The sequence below is a fragment of the Eleutherodactylus coqui genome, chromosome 4 (assembly GCF_035609145.1).
Source record: "Eleutherodactylus coqui strain aEleCoq1 chromosome 4, aEleCoq1.hap1, whole genome shotgun sequence".
NCBI lineage: Eukaryota > Metazoa > Chordata > Amphibia > Anura > Eleutherodactylidae > Eleutherodactylus > Eleutherodactylus coqui.
In genome coordinates, this window is record NC_089840.1 from 111,336,348 (window position 1) to 111,354,615 (window position 18,268).

At 41.8% G+C, this 18,268-nt stretch overlaps 1 protein-coding gene across 1 annotated transcript in view; it reads left to right on the forward strand.

Annotated features, from left to right (window-relative positions):
• The window catches only part of CCDC80 (coiled-coil domain containing 80), a 109,176-nt gene that overhangs the window by 72,870 nt on the left and 18,038 nt on the right, over positions 1–18,268 (forward strand). Inside the window, exon 6 of the mRNA XM_066599993.1 lies at positions 13,815–13,918. Coding sequence (XP_066456090.1) covers positions 13,815–13,918 — 104 coding nt within the window. The remainder of the gene's footprint in view (positions 1–13,814; positions 13,919–18,268) is intronic.

Sequence of the window (18,268 nt, forward strand, 5' to 3'; positions counted from 1 at the left end):
CACCACCATGCTTCACTCTAGGGTTGGTATTGGGCAGGTGATGAGCAGTGCCTGGTTTGAACATAATGCTTACAACTGAGACTAAAAAGTTCAAACTTGGTTTTATTAGACTAGAGAATCTTGTTTTTCAGTCTGAAAGTCCTTTAGGTGCTTTTTGGAAAACTCCAGGTGGGCTATCATGTGCCTTTTACTGAGAAGAGGCTTCTTTCTGGCCACTCTATCATAAAGCCTAGATTGGTGGAGTGCTTCAGAGATAGTTGACCTTCTGGAAGTTTCTCCTATCTGCATGCAGGATCTTTGGAGCTCAGCCAGAGTGACCATTGGGCTCTTGATCATCTCTCTTATCCAGGACCTTCTCCCCCGATTACTTAGTTTGGTGGGATGGCCAGCTTCAGAAAGAGTTCTAGTTGTTCCAAACGTCTTCCATCTAAGAACTATGGAAGCTGCTGTGCTTTTGGGAACTTTCAGTACGTCAGATATATTTTTGCAGCATTTTTCAGATCTGCGCCTCCACACAATCCTGTCTCTGATCTCAACAGGCAGTTCTTTACTCTCATGGTTTGGTTTTGGCTCTGACTTGCATTGTGAGCTGTGAGTCCTTATATAGACAGGGTTGTGTCTTTTAAAATTCTGTCCAATCAACTGAATTTACCACAAAGGACTCCAGTCGAGGTGTAGAAATATCTCAGAGGTGATCAAGAAAAATGGGAGGCCTCCAGAGCTAAATTTTTAAGTGTCATACCAAAGGGTCTGAATACTTATGCCATTGCAAAATATTAGTTTTTCATTTTGAAAGATTTCTAATATTCTGTTTCCACTTTGTCATTATGGCCAAATGCACACGGACAGAAATTCCGTGGCAGGATTTCCCGCAGAATTTCTTCCCATGCCTGCTGCCATCGGATTGCATTAGAGGCCCACACAGAACCACCAGTGGTGACGCATCGGCTCCGCTCTGCGCATGTGCCGGCTGGCCAGGAGCCGGCACATAGCAGAGCGGGGATACACCGGGAGCAGGTGAGCCGTCGGCAGGAGGCCTATGAGAGATATAGTGCAGAATGATGAGAAAAAACTAGAATCTTTTTTAATTTGCACAAGGCCACAACATAACAAAATGTAAAAAACTGAAAGGCAAAAAAGTGAAAGGTGATATATATATATAATATCAGAATTATCCTGCTGTATAGTCACCTAGTGTCTTATAGTTTGTTGTTAGAGCAGTTGCAGTGCTACTGTCTCACAGCTGATCCCTTACAATGGAACTACACTGCTGCCCCCAACTTGTTTGGCTTTTTGTTTGGCTAGCCACTCTTTCAACATTTCTGGCTTCTGCAATGTGTTCCTGATTATAGCATAACCTATGTACATTTTAATCTAGTTTTCTTTGCATGCATCTAGTATCTTACTCCTAGTCTAGCTTGTTTCTTATCAGTGTAGTCTTGCTCCTTTGGTTAGTTCTAGTCTAGTCCTTCCTTTTCAGTCATGTGTTACATTTTGTTATTGTTATTTCCCTGTTTGTATTTCTTTTGTCAAGTTTTGCTTCCTTGCCTCTGGGTCATAGTGTCCTCTTATTGTTAGTCAGTGTCAGTGTTTCAGATAGGGTTTCAATTAGTGATAGCTTTAATGATACTTAGAGAGTATGATGAGTGGTGCCTCGTCTTTTGTTGTCCCTTTATTTGCCCCCGTGCTGGTGACATCCGAGATCTGGCGTCGTGCCTTGCGGCTGTCCACTGAGGAGGGGGTCATGTGGTCCCCACATACCCCCTGTGGAATAATCCCAATTTGCTACACTTGCAACGAGTCTGCTTTTTGGAGACTTCGGGGCGTCAATGTCCTCTCTGATATAGTCAGTGAGGGTGCGTTTTGCACCTTCCTGCAGCTGCAGATCACCCATGGCCTGCCTGAGAATTCCTACTTTAGATACTACCAGCTGCGGGATGTAGTCAGGGCCCAATTTGGGGCCTATGTATCTCAATGTCTCTGATGCGGAAGGCTTGGCACAGATGTGCAATCTTGTTAAACCACTGTCTAGCTTCTATGCCCATTTAGCGCAACATCTCGCCCCACTGAGTGAGAGGGCCAAGCAGAAATATGTGGCTGATATTCCTGATCTAATGTTGGGAGAGGATGAGGACATACTTAAGGGTTTTGCCCCCCCCCCCCTTTGGTTAGCACTATAGACAGACTCATCCAAGTCAAATTCTTGCACTGCATATACTATACCCCCTCCAGGCTGTGCACTATGAGTTTGCTCTCTTCGGCTATATGCCAACGATGTCTGGTTGCAGATGGAACTGTCATGCACGTGTTTTGGGAGTGTGCAGTCTTGCAAGACTACTGGAGGGACGTTCTCGTATTCATGGAAGCTCATTTGGGAGCCCCAAGGATCACGCACCCTGGAGTGTGCCTCTTTGGGCTTGTTGGAACCCTACCGTTGGCTGCAGCAACTCGCACATTGTATAAGTTACTGCTTTTCTGTGCCAAGTAGGTTATTTTACTAAACTGGAAACACCCTGGGAGGCCAACCAGGCATGCATTGGTCTGGGTGGTAAATTCTGCAATCCCAATGTACAAACTGACATAGGCTAGTTAATATATTTTTTTGTATTTGCATATGTCTTTAGAAGCAATAATAAATAAAATAAAGATTTAATATTTGCTACCACTTTCATGAAAAAAATCATAATTAATCAGATGGTTAGACTCACTATTATTTATTTTTTTTTTTTTTGGTTTGAGGAAGAAGCTAAAAAACAGACATAACTGAAACTGATTTTGAGCAATCAAAACCCAATTTTGTAAGAAAAAAATGCAAAAATACTTACATAATCACATCTGTAATTCAGTTTATTTTTTTTGCAACTCTAGGTTTGAATTCCAAATGTTGCAAGCATAAATTCTGTAATCTCTGTACTGAAACAATGCCAGCCAACCACTTAACATATCTGCAAAAATCTGTGTTCAATCACAACACAATCATCTTGCTGGAAACAGATCACTATGGCCCACTTTTATAAAGGCTCGTGTTCCATATGCCAGTCTAAAGAAAAAGATTGTTGGAGTCAGTTACACCAGACTTACTAAAAGGCACAAGCCTCTTAGTAAATTAGGCGGACAACGAACTGCCTTAAAGGGGTTGTCCCGCGCCGAAACGTTTTTTTTTGTTTTTTTTTAACCCCCCCCCCGTTCGGCGCGAGACAACCCCGATGCAGGGGTTAAAAAAACAACCCGCACAGCGCTTACCTGAATCCCGGCGGTCCGGCGTCTTCATACTTACCTGCTGAAGATGGCCGCCGGGATCCTCTGTCTCCGTGGACCGCAGGGCTTCTGTGCGGTCCATTGCCGATTCCAGCCTCCTGATTGGCTGGAATCGGCACGTGACGGGGCGGAGCTACACGGAGCCGGCATTCTACACGAGCGGCCCCATAGAAGACTGCAGAAGACCCGGACTGCGCAAGCGCGGCTAATTTGGCCATCGGAGGGCGAAAATTAGTCGGCTCCATGGAGACGAGGACGCCAGCAACGGAGCAGGTAAGTATAAAACTTTTTATAACTTCTGTATGGCTCATAATTAATGCACAATGTACATTACAAAGTGCATTATTATGGCCATACAGAAGTGTATAGACCCACTTGCTGCCGCGGGACAACCCCTTTAAGCTAGAAAAGAAATCTATGCCTACTGTGTGAAAGCATACATTTGTACTAAAATTTGTGCTCTTTTCTAGCTGTAGTATTAATAAATCTGTGTAAAAGTTTGAAAATCCCCCTCCCTCCCCCCGTAAGCCTTGTGATCTCTGTGATTGGGCAGAGTGCTTTATGAGAGATTGCCATGATCTATAAGATGCAACTAGTTATTCTAAAATTCTAAAATTAGTCCCTAAACAGAGAATAGGGGATAACTTTGTGAGTGGTGGGGGGTCTCACCACTGGGACCCCACCAATCCTGTGTTTCCCACCCTTCCTCACTGTGGGATTACTACACCCCCTATAGTGAGCAGGAGATTGAATGGAGCACTGGTCGCACATGCACGGTTCCACTCCATTAATTTTTAGTGAGACTGCTGGAGATAGCCAAGGTACAAGCACAAAGCATTTTCTGTCAGCCCCGTTGAAATGAATGGAGTGCCAGCTGCGCATGCTCAGCCATCGCTCCATTCAATATAGCGTCATTGTATGTGGGAGAAGCATCCCTGCAGTGATGAGAAGAGGGGACATGGGACCTCCGTTCTCAAGATTGATAAGGGTCTCACCACTGAGACCCCCACCTATCATTTTCTTGCTTAAGTCTGTCTCAGGCTAGTTTTACACAAGTGTATTAGGGGAACATTTATGTGAATGACTTGGCCCGATCAAGGGTTTACTGATCCGAACTAAGAATATCTTAAATCCCTATGATGTTCTAAGTACAGGTCTGTAGAGCCATAGTCAGGTCGAGACACTCATCTGTTTTACAGACACATAAATGTGCCAATAATAGATTTATATAAAACCAGCCTTATAGTCTTCAAAATATGGCAATATGCACAAATAACACAAATATGCAAATACTGTACATAATGTTATAGACATAAAAATACACAAGCAGCAAAAGTCCATAAATTCAACCTAATTGCGAACGAGGTAGGTGCTGGATTTCCAAGTAAACGATGGAATCTTTACCCCTTTCTTATGGTCAGCATAGTCCTATTCAAGGAGGATGGTGAGCAAATTGAGGGCCATCTTGTCAGATACGGGAGTATGAAGGTCCTTTATGTAGCTACATGGGCATAACAAGTAACACGAGTCCCCCTAGCAAAGCGTAGAAAGAGTACCTGTCATGTCCTCATGTCAATGGGTTTGGATACCTAAATTTGACTCCAACAATCTCTCTCTTTTTCTTCTACTTCCTCCCGTTCTCACACACTATGGACTCACAAAGCCTTGTTGACGTCTCTATAGCAGCTATATTGAACAAGAAAAGAAGTCAGATGTATACACTGAGGATTGACAAGGAATATTTCATAACTAACTCTTGTCTCACGGTGAAAGCAGATTGAAGGTTTATTTACAAAAGTAGTTACAATTAAGGGTAAAAGTTAAGAATGAGTTAAAGAAAGAGAAAAAAATAAAACATGGTCATGGAGACCCCTGTGGATAGTATGTCAGGAAGGAGGTCTGACCATTAAGGCAGATGCAAATCAAACATTTTGGCCAACTTCCACTAGGGAGTCTCTTACAAAATATGGGCCAACACTTACAAATAAGGCATCATCAATTTACAAGGATTATGTTGTCTGCAGAATCATTCCTGTCTTTTGACTATTTTGGCAACCTTTAGATGGTGTTGTATGTAATGAGACCAGCAAACTAATGGAGTATATGAAAAAGTACAAAGTTTAGAACTGAGGCACAGGAATAGGCATATATTGGTTACTGATAATCTATAATAATTTTTCAGGATGAGGAGCCAGGCCCCATAACAAAATCAGTAGGAACTCTTTATCTGTTTTTGGCATTGGTTGTCTGACGTTCACCCAATATTATTAGCCCCCTTAGTGACGAGCCGATTTTTTGGTTTAGGGACCAAGCGATTGTCATCTTCACATTGCAAGAGCCATAACTTCACATAGCCATATGAGGAGTTGTTTTCTTGGGACAAGGTGTATTTTATAATGGTACCGCTCAGGGTGCATATAATTTGTTTTAGAACTTTTAAATTAAAAATTTTGGGGGGAGGAGATGAAAAAAACCCTTAGAAATTCTGCCATTGTTTTGGACTTTTGTTTTTACGCCATTCACCATTCAGTAAAAAAAAACTGAGTGATTAACATGAGTACTGCAATACCAAGTTTATATAGATTTTTTTATTTTTTACTGCTTTTGCACAATTAAAAAACATTATTATTATTTTTACAGGAAAAAACTGAGTCTGCATCGCTGCATTCTAAGATCGGTTGCATTTCTAACTGTAGCTTTCTTATTTTGGGGTACATGTATCTTTTGGATTGCTTTTTCTTAGATTTTTGGGGGGAAATGAACGAAAGAAAAATAGCAACTGAATAGAAACTAAATATTTTCATTGTCTGGGTCATTACAAATGCAGTAATACCAATTAGGTGTTGATTTTTAAAAAAAATTTCTCCAGTTAAAAAAGGGTTTTTGTGTGCAAAAATGCATATTTTTTTGAAACTGGATTTTTTTTTTAAAATGACACTTTTTTGCTGCTATTTTTTTATCCTTCAAGAAGGCATTACTTAGGTAGTGCATTCTATTTAAGCCTATAACAGCAGCTATTAGACTCTGCCACAGTCGGGGTCTAATGGGCTGAATTACATGGCAGAAATGGAGGCCTTTGTCAGGCTTCAGGCTGTCATTTCAGGCTGTCATGAGAACCCATTGGTACCTTACAATCACACTGTGGAGTGCTGATGGGTGACAAAAAGGGTATTAGTGTATCTTGACGCCACCGGAAGCTAGGGGTTTGACAAGGGGAACACCCCTCTCACACCCCCAGCTCCCGATAGGGTCAAGTCTGGAAGGTTCTAGCAGCACAGTTGGGATAGCCGTAGCCTGAGGGTTACTATAGTTCTTAGGCTTACATTACCTGGAAATGCTGCCATGTTACCGCTGTTAGATGGCAGCATTTACAGGTAATAATGTAAGCCTAAGAAGTATAGTAACTCTCATGCTAAGGCTGCAGTGCTGGGACAACCTATGCAGATGGTGCAGCCTCTGTGCTTGGTCCTGGGCGGCTTTTGTGCCATGCAGGCTATGCGCCCAGCCGCTCACTTCTCCATTTTCTGTGGCGGCTCCCTCGCAGCCAGCAGCAGTGATCTCCGTTCCGCCGGCCGCTTTACAGCTCTGTCACGCCAGCCGCTCAGCTCTCAATTTTCTGCTGTGCCTCCCTCCCGCCCAGCAGCAGTGATCTTCGTCGCACTGGCAACTCACTTTGGAGACGTCGCACAGCTTTTCTACTGTCATGGAGGGGAAGTTCGCCCACCTGCCCCGCCTGGTAAATCACTTGCTCCAGGAGGTTCGTGGCTGCAGCGCAGGCGGCGGCTGTATGCTTTTTTAATGCTTCTTAACTGACCTTGCAGGACCTGCCAGCCAACAGTCTATCCAGCCAATCAGGTACAGGGGGCGTCACCCCCCAGTCAATCTTGGCTCCACCAGGAATACCTGGTGGCGTCAAGATACACTAATACCGACAAAGAGTCCCTGCCCCCTGTCATCTGTTTACATGCAGCAGTTGCTATTGATTGTGGCATGTAAGGGGTTAAGCTGCAGGATCTGAAGTTTCTTTGCTCTTGGCAGTTAGAGCAGGAACCTGGCTGTCAGTAGTCTGCCAAGCCACTGTCTTAAAAAGATGTATGCGCAAATTAAAAGTCCATTAATGAGGTCAGTAAAAAAGCGTATAGGCTGTCACTAAGGGGTAGACCATTTGTTACTACTGCAAAACACAGTGGAGTGCAGTATTTCCATCAATGAGTAGAGACAGAGATGACGAATAAAACAGGATATTAATGACTCAATCCGGACAACTTTCATTTTGTTCCAAACTGCTGCAGTACCAACAACTACTGCCTTATTTTCTCTAGTTTCAGGCGGATTCAATATTTTACTAATATGCAGGATGAATCCATTACCTTAATATTTGCCTAACACAATGGATTCTTACAGCTTCTAAATGCACGGCTGCAATTTCACTGTCACTCACAATCACATCAACAACTCAGTGTTTTAAACACTTTTTTCTGACAGTCTTAACCTTTGAAAGCATTTACGTGCAAGTTATCAGACAAAGACAGCGATCAATCAATGATTCCAAGGAGAACTTCTTAAATTGAATTTCCATACGCCTTTTTCAGGATGAGAAGCATAAACAAGTTTCATTGCCTAAAGGCATCATGTTCACAGGCGTATTTGGGATCCATATCAAGTGGATACTGAATACACTGTCACTGCATCTCTGTGGGGTCTTGTATAGCACCATGTGTTAAACACACTGAGAGTACACCTTGTAGAAAGAATTGCAGCATGCTACATCACATGTATACATAAGGCTAAGTCTTCACCAAAATTCAGTTCTTTTAGAAAAAAAAACTTGATCCATTAAATGGTGCCTCAGAAGGCCACAATACATCCACATATATATATATATATATATATATATATATATATATATATATATATATCACTGAACGGATGGATCACTTGGTCTTAAATAGGAATAGATTGTCCAACCTCTCCATGGGAATGTCACTCTAATAGCCAATCATAGTTCATGATGTCAGCCATTGTCATGGTAGTTAATTAGCTTCACCACCTACCAATGCTAAATCAAGTATGTGGATCAAATCAGGTGAGAGGTTGTAAAGCTGTCCATCTTAAGTATACTGACCTATATGAGCAGATGGCAGAGCAATGTATTTGATCGCTTTAGGAACCGCTGATAGCTGTATACTATATAATAATTCCTGCTACACATGGCTGAAGTATACAGCGGTATATATGATCATGTCTACTACACATGGCTGAAGTATACAGCGGTATATATGATCATGTCTACTACATATGGCTGAAGTATACAGCGGTATATATGATCATGTCTACTACACATGGCTGAAGTATACAGCAGTATATATGATCATGTCTACTACACATGGCTGAAGTATACAGCGGTATATATAATCATTCCTGCTACACATGGCTGAAGTATACAGCGGTATATATGATCATGTCTACTACACATGGCTGAAGTATACAGCGGTATATATGATCATGTCTACTACACATGGCTGAAGTATACAGCGGTATATATGATCATGTCTACTACACATGGCTGAAGTATACAGCGGTATATATGATCATTCCTGCTACACATGGCTGAAGTATATAGCGGTATATATGATCATGTCTACTACACATGGCTGAAGTATACAGCGGTATATATGATCATTCCTGCTACACATGGCTAAAGTATATAGCGGTATATATGATCATGTCTACTACACATGGCTGAAGTATACAGCGGTATATATGATCATTCCTGCTACACATGGCTGAAGTATATAGCGGTATATATGATCATGTCTACTACACATGGCTGAAGTATACAGCGGTATATATGATCATTCCTGCTACACATGGCTGAAGTATATAGCGGTATATATGATCATGTCTACTACACATGGCTGAAGTATACAGCGGTATATGTAATCATTCCTGCTACACATGGCTGAAGTATACAGCAGTATATATGATCATTCCTGCTACACATGACTGAAGTAAACAGTGGTATATATGATCATTCCTGCTACACATGACTGAAGTAAACAGCGGTATATATGATCATTCCTGCTACACATGACTGAAGTATACAGCGGTATATATGATCATGTCTACTACACATGACTGAAGTAAACAGCGGTATATATGATCATTCCTGCTACACATGACTGAAGTATACAGCGGTATATATGATCATGTCTACTACACATGACTGAAGTAAACAGCGATATATATGATCATTCCCGCTACACATGACTGAAGTAAACAGCGGTATATATGATCATTCCAGCTACACATGGCTGAAGTATACAGCGGTATATATGATCATTACTGCTACACATGGCTGAAGTATACAGCGGTATATATGATCATTCCTGCTACACATGGCTGAAGTATACAGCAGTATATATGATCATTCCTGCTACACATGGCTGAAGTATACAGCGGTATATATGATCATTCCTGCTACACATGGCTAAAGTATACAGCGGTATAAATGATCATTCCTGCTACACATGGCTGAAGTATACAGCGGTATATATGATCATTCCTGCTACATATGGCTGCATCATATAGTTGGTTACAAAGAGACAGACTGAGCAGTATATGGGACTTGTGAGCAGACATCCAACAAAGACTAACAAATGCCAAAACACCACCAAGAATTCCAACATGCATAAGCATATGGTATAGCTAAAGTATGTACAAGGTATTGATTCATATTTTGGCCAAGATACTTAAGCTCACAAGCCAACAACAAGGATCCTCATTGTCTCTTGAGTACCTACTCTAAATAGACAACTTAAACCCCAGGAGTCCTGCCTGCAAGCTGGGTGATAGTCCCAATAGGGACGGCCCCACGTTGGAACCTAGGGGCCTGGCTGGCTCTACATGGTAAATAGCATACAACCAGTTGCTCACTGTCTGAACTGGTAGTAAGTGGTTCCTGTGGACAGCGTGGTCTCCGCTGTGACGTGAACAGAGGATGGCTCTGTGTGCTGTGGCTTCACCACCAGCTAAGTGTGGTGTTTCATTTGAGTTTCTTTTGTGATTTTTCTGGTCCTTTATTTTGTTGGCTAGGTAGGGTAACTTAGGTCCCAGGAACAAATGCAGGCTTGCATCTATCGAAGCGATCAGTCTGCCGTGCTAGGCAGGGCCCTCTCCCTCGTCGTCACGTATTTAGGGAAAGACTTCCCGTTTATTTTGTGTTGTTTATTTCAGTTGCTGCACTTTGGGCTATTGTTGTGCATAATTGCAGGTGCAGGTCCAGCATGTCATTTGTAGACGTAACAATAGATTTCTAAAGATCTACATAACATGGATCCATCATACAGTCATGTGTATAAGGCCTTGGAAATATTTTTTCCCCTTCCCTTTTTTAACTAACACCTTCAGAAGTGTCTAATTATCTACAAAAGCATTAAAGCCGTTATAATAAAAGTACACGACTTGTCTTTGTTAATTAGCACAATTAATGAATGATCTGTGATTTTCCTCACAATATATGTTTTTATTCAGCAACTCTTTTGAGCAGTGTAGTGTGTGGGGAGTTTTTTTCTTTGACTGAGTCCTTTGGGTACAGATAAAGTGTTTTAATCATTGTAGATGAACAGATTCCAAGTATGCAGTGCAGCTCGAGTCTGTTACTTCAATACATTTTCCGGTAGTCAGCCAAGAGGAATTATACTTTTTCTCTATTCATCTTATTACAGAAGGAAAATTTAATTTGCAAATTAACGTCTTTCAAAAACGGTATTTAAAAAAGAAAAAGCAGAACAAAGATTTTATTGGTTCAATCTGTGTTGGAAATCTAATCACACAGTATATAAAAAAGCAATTTTCTCTTAGTAAAATACAAAGAAAGTAGCGTTACCCTCCAGAGGAGACAGCTCTCTTTGCAGGAGCGCTGCCAGATATTTTAAAAATGAACAGAAAACTCTTTTGAAAAAAAAAAGTCAGTAGAGCCATTTCTAAACTTTGTTTCTATAGGGATTGTCAATTCTTTCCAGACATGCTGGAAGTGGTATTATATAAAAATTGATGGCAGTCCTATGTGTATGAATACCTGTGAAAATAAAAGGTTTTGTTGCCTTTTGTAGTCGGTTTGATTCAAAGCAAAGGCCTACGTTGGCAATAGGGGGTGAGGGGGTAGCAGTCTCACCTCGGCCCTAGTGTCTGCCACGTAGGAGGACACCAGTATCATAAATGGCACACACTATGGGAGGGATGGCTTTGTTATAATGTTTGTATTGGGACACAGGACTTTTAAAATTCTTATTCTGCATGCAGAAGGCTGTATTAGGCCGGGCGTATTTGGGCGCATATTTGCATATGCAAAATTTGTGCAAGCAATTCGCAGAGAATATAACCCATTGATTTCAATGGTTTGTTCACATGCATGTATTTATCCTGAGCTTAAAAAAATGCAGCATGCCCAATTTTGTAGTAAAAGCCCTATAGAAGACAATGGGGATGTGCAAATGTGCGCAAAATACGCTAGGAGATACGTGCAACACTGCAGAAGAAAGAACACATCAGGAACTTGTTAGATTAATTAGCCATTTCAATCAGTGTGTATTTTTTTGCAAATGCACTTGCTTTGCGCGAGAACAAAGTACAGTATAATCCGCTGATGTGCTTGCAAAAAAACCCAAGTTTGTTCCGCAAAAACGCTACGTTCATGTTTGCACAAATATGCATGCACTCATCTGACTCCGGCTTCAGGCTATATTCAAACAGCAGAATCTGCGACTAAATTTCTAGCGCGAATTTGACTTGTAAAAGTACGCCCAAATGTGCAAAACACACAAGCAGAATTCATACACTCTTCCGTGTAAAGAATTGTCATGTCATTTCCTGATGGTGATCTGCATGGAAACGCGTCAGCATTCTTCATGTAGATTTTGCCCATTGACAAGGCTAAATCTGTTTGGGGATCCACAGCAAAAACTGCGGTTTTATAGGCAAACTCCACAGTGGATTCTGCCATGTGAACATAGCCTTACAACTCTGTATAGAGTTGTACGCAGCGCTTTACTACTACATGATCTGAGTTCATGCAATGGAATACAGAGATTTTTCTCATGGATTCAAATTGATTTTGTACCCTATGTGACACTGTTTCTTAGGGGGCTGCTCAATGCACTGCATATGAGGGCACTATTACTAAAAGGGCCATGTTTGGGGGCACTGTTATTACTATTAGGGTAAGTTCAAATGTGGCAGAATTGTTGCAGATTTTTAGGTGTGGATCCGCAGCAGAATACACCCCTTTAATTGAAAGGGTTAAATCTGCTATGGAACCACACCAAAAACTGTGTCAAACTCGGCATTAAACAGTGCAGATTTTGACAGGGATTTGATGTGGATCCAAACCAAAATCTACAACGTGTGGATGAACCTTTAAACAGCTTGTCCAAGTTAGAATTTGTTAACTTGACGTGATGCTCTTTATGCCTGAATATAATAAAATATGCTATACTACCCTCAGCTCTGATCCTATTGGTAACATCATGGTGATCGTGCCGTCAGCCTGTATATGGGACATCACAGGCTATTGCAGCCAATCACAAAGATTGATGATAAAACACTGATGTCTGCATTAGCTGTAGCACCCAGTGACGTCCCATATACAGGCTGCCAGAAACCTGTAAAGATGGTGTCAGGGAAGACCGGCGCTGCGGCACTGATATGTGGAGAATCGGAAGAGATGAGTATAAGATATTTTATTATTTTCGGGCATGGAGAGCATCAATCCAAAAAATAATTAATTGCAACTTGGACAGTGCCTTTAATAATACTGTTATTCACTCACAGTATGGTGGCACCACAGGCGTACCTTGAAGCTCCAGGCCCCAATGCAAAATCTGTAACAGGGCCCCCAACTATAATGCTTTAGTCATAGTACTGTGCACTCTATATCAAAAAGAAAAGGCTTGTGGGCCCCCTGTTAACGGCCAAGGCGGAATATCGCTAGCTATATTCCACCACAGAGGAGGAGGGGGGAGCCCTGACAGGTCTCCGAGATGAGCAATAGGCTAACCGCGGAGAATCACAGCATGCCGCGATTTAAATCCTGCGAGCGGAGAAACGCTATGATTCTCCACTCGTGGACGCCAGCACTGAGCTTTCCATAGTTAGTCTACGGAAAACTTTGCAGAGCGTGATCCATGGGCGATTTATCACCCACAGATCATCGCCCGTGGACCGGCAGCCTAAGGCTCGTGGGCCTGGATGTAACTGCAGCCTTTGCATCCCCTATAGTTATGCCCCTGGCACTATTTAGCAGCTGTATGGTGGTATCATTTAGTCACAGTATGTAGTTGATTGTCACAGTATGGCAATGTTATCCTATCACGATATGGTGCAAGAATGGAGGGTAAGGGTGGGTTCAAGTTGAACTTGTGCATCGGGGCCCATGACTCCATAGCTACACCCCTGAGAGGAGGCCTCATTTAATTCAATGTAAGCCAAATTACAGCTTTACCTTTGTGCAACATACAGAACATTTACTTTTCATGAATTTGTTCATTTTTCTAAAGGTTCCGTTGGAGAAGACGTTTGCTGATTATATCTTCTGCCAATGATGAAGAATGGGCTTATCAGCAGCAGCTGTATGCACTGACTGGACAAGCTTGTAATATGGGTAAGTCTGATATCCAAAAATGTGTTCTCAGTACCTGCTGTTGCTGTGTGAATCATCTTCTATCCAAGAAAAATGTCTCTATGTGCTGTGTACTATGGTTCCATAACACAGTGAAATAACTACAGTAGGCAGGTGCAAATGTGCTGTGGCTGCAATGCAAAAACAAACACAATGATGCAGCAGCGCTCTGCGATTGGTAAGATATCTGCAAGCATTGAATGTTTATTTTAAATTGTATTATTTCTATATATATTATTCTTTAAATGTGAAGTCTTTAGCAAACATTTTCATGAAAATATGTGGACCCATCTGCCAGGACTCATGTTAAGTCTGGTATACTAATAGATAACAGACAGAACATGAGTCAATAGTGTGATGCAGTAGCAAAAAAAACAATTCTGAGATGTATTAAGAGAAGCATAGAGTCTAGATCATGTAAGGTAATTATCCTCCTCCAATCTTCCTTAGTCAGACCTCATCTGGAATACTGTGTCCAGCTCTGGGCACCCCACTTTAAAAAAGACATAGACAAACTGGAGCAAGTTCAGAGAAGAGTTACCAGGATGGAGAGCGGTCTGCAAACCATGTCCTATGAGGAATGGTTAAGCTTGTAAAAAAGAAGGCTGAGAGGAGACTTTAATAGGTGTCTACAATTATCTGAAGAGCTGTCACAGTGCAGAGGGATCAGCCCTATTCTCATTTGCACAAAGAAAGGCCAGAAGCAATGTGATGAAACGGAAAGGGAGGAGATGCAGATTAGATATTAGACAGTGAGGAGGATGAATGAGTGGAACAGGTTGCCACAGAAGGTGGTGAGTTCTTCTTCAATGGAAGTCTTCAAACATGCTGGACAGACATCTGTCTGGGATGATTTAGTGAATCCTGCATTGAGCAGGAAGTTGGATCCAATGACCCTTGAGGTCCCTTCCAACTCTATAATTCTAGAACAAGGTGATGGGTCAGTAGACTAAACAGTATACCTGTACATATTTTCCTGCTCCAGTAGAAGTGAATAAGAAAACTCATGCTTCCTGAACTAGACAGCATATTTTCAACCACTAACTGGTCTTTTAAAGTACTAGTCATAGGTATAGTTATTTCCCTCCTCTGTGAGTTCTTTCACCTATGGGAGGTTATATACCTGCAGCCCTAACTTCTTAATCTGGTCATGGACCTGAGAAAAAAGATGGTGCATTTGGGAAGCGGGGTGGTTCCAGTAGTTAACCTTTCATTGACCAACTGAAAATCTGTGAAAATTTTGATTTGCTTTGGTGGAATTTTTCATACTATCAGTCAACTAACAAGTGGACACAAATGATTTTACTTCTATTGTATCCTGCAATACTGATAGCAATGGTTGTGAATGTTGTAATGTAAGTGACAGTGTTTGACTGCTGGTTTACATCCATATCTGTCTGCCTAACAGTTTGCCTAGATCATGGATCCTACTGGCTCTGCAAACCCCATGCTGCATCCAGCTGCATGTGATCTCGCATTCCAAGACAAAGTTTCTTGGCTTCTGCAGACTGTTGCAACTCCCTTGGACACCTTGACAAATGCACAGTCTGCATAGACTGCTCTTCAAGCTGCCACCCAAACTGCTACACAAGTGGTTACACAGCCTGTTAATCAAGTGTCTACCAAATAGTAAAATGAAAAAGAGGAAGTTTGGTACCGTGTTAGCCAGTAGAGCAAAGTGCTATTGTTCTCAGTGAGAGAAACCAAGTAATCTTGTAGATATGATACCTTTTAATGGCTAACAAAAATACATGATGTTACAGCGAGCTTTTGCGTCTTCTATTGACCGACCCTTCATCACGCTAAAATGAAACTGGTTTGAATGGGGCACGTATATAATATACAAATGCAGAGAGGACACGCTTTTTGATTTAAATACAAATGTTCAGACACAGAAATTTTAGACTGTTTTGCACTCAAAACTTAAAACAACAGACAAACTGAGCTGAGAAATAAATACGTAATCAGTCCACTGAGCTCCGGAATGTGACAGTTTTATGATGTGTCATATCTCTCCTTCAACCTGCACATGGAAGGAGATGCAGCACCATCTATTGGATGGCAACATTCTTACAAGTCAAGTTCGGAATTTTTTTGAAGTCTAAAAAAGTGATTGGGAAGAGGACATCCCTCTAGACTTCCTTCAGACCTTTCATATTTTCAATTTGTGCAAGAATGCCAGGCCGAGGTTCATTCTATTCTTGAGGGTATAAAAAATGGCCATAAATTTGTACTCCCAAATTCTTCTGTGATGCCCTTCAGTATGATAACTCTCATATGCTCCATTATGCGTCCCTGACCACAAAAATGTTTTGGCACAGGTAGTTCAGTCTTTCTCTCTCTAATTGAGTGGCGATGAGATCTCATCCTGGCTCTCAGTTTTTGTCCTGTTTCACCGGTATAAAGCTCCCTAACAGGACATTCACTGCACCAGATCAGGCACACAGCATTGGATGTGGAATATCTGCATGTCCCAGGGATCTTATAGTCCTGCTGTGTGTTGGGGATCTGTATCCTGTTCACAGTCAGTACATGTGAGCAAGTCCTGCAACTCCTTACCTAACAGGGATAAGTTCTTGTGTGTCAGAGGGCAATGCACAGTTCTAGACCACTTTATCCTCCTCCGGCTCTGTCTGCTTAAAGAACCTGTGGAGGTAGAAAGAATCAAGCTTTCATCAGAAGAAAGCCTGAGAAGGCAAACACAAAATTTATGCTTGTACTGTGGTGACAATGGACACTTCCTGAGATCTTGCCCAGTGAAGCCAGGAGCAGTAGGAGAGGCTGCCCTAAATGATACCAAGTCATCTCCAAAATTCCTGTGATCTGTGGTGACAGTCACTTCTCTACGGAGGCATACCTAGACTCTGGTGCTGCTGAGAACTTCATCCAACAGGCCTCGGTGGTCAAAAATATTGAAGAAGCCCACTTGTGTCACTTTTGTTGATGGGGATCTCCTGTCTGATGTAATCATGTTAGTCACCATCTCTCTGAATTTGCAAATTAAGAAGATTTCCTTGCTGATTTTACCCAGGGCTGTAAACTCGATGTTGTTGGGACATCCTTGGCATACTGGACAAATCTCTTGTTGGAGCACCTGCTTCTATATCCACTGCCTGCATGCTATTGCTCCAGTTCTCCAACCACAAGCTCCTCCAGAACTTCCAGGTCTACCTCAACAATATGCTTTGAATGAAGATGTACTCAGTAAAAAAAAAAAGGCTGGGACCCTGCTGTCACGTAATCCATATGATTGCCAATCGACCTCTTACCAGGCACATCACCTACTAGAGGTCGAGTATATCCATTATATCTTTTGTCTGAGTACAAGCCATGTCTGAGTACATCAAAGAGAATCTTGAGAGAGGTTTCATCCAAAAGGCTTCCTCACCAGCTAGCGCAGGGGCTATCTTTATAAAGAATGATAGCTCCTTGCGACAATGCATCGATTACAGAGGTCTGAATGCAGTCCCAATAAAGAACAAATATCCATTACCCTTCATTTCTGAATTCTTTGACACGATACAGGAGGCTATCATTTTAACCAAGAGCACATAGCCTCATCGAAATATATGAAGGAGATGAATGTAAAACTTAATTCAACACACGAGGACATTATCAATACCGCGTCATGAAATTTGGTCTTTATAATGCCCCTGTCGTGTTTCAAGAGTTTGTGAATGATGTGTTCTGATACCTCATTTACTCCTTTGTAATCATCTATCTAGATGACATATTGATATTTTCTTATGATCTTTCTTTGCACTGCAAACATGTTAGGGCAGTCTTACAGTGTCTACACGAAAACTGTTTCCATGCCAAGCTTAAAAAATGTCTGTCTGAACAATCCAGTTTGCCTTTCCTGGGATATATCATTTTTCCTCATGGCCTCAGTATCAACAAGGAAAACCTATTAGCTGTTCTCAACTGTCATGAACTTAAGAGTCTGAAGGCCATCTAGTGATTTGTGGCGTTTGCAAATTATTATCGGCAGCTCATACCACAGTTTTCCTCTTTGACTGCACTACTGTCCGCCATGACTTGGTGGGGTGCTAACCCTGAAAATTGGTCCTCTAAGGCCGAAAAGTTCTCTGCCAAGCTGAAACAGATGTTTGCCAGTGCCCTACTCTTCTCCACCCAAACACCCCAATACCTTTTTTCTGGAAGTTGATGCTTTCTATATAAGGCACTTGTTAGGCCTCACATGGAATACTGCACACAGTTCTGGTCACCAGTGCTCAGGAAAGATGTTACAGTGCTGGAGGGGGTTCAAAGAAGGGCAACTAAACTAATACATGGAATGAAGGGACTGGAATACCCAGAGAGGCTATCAAA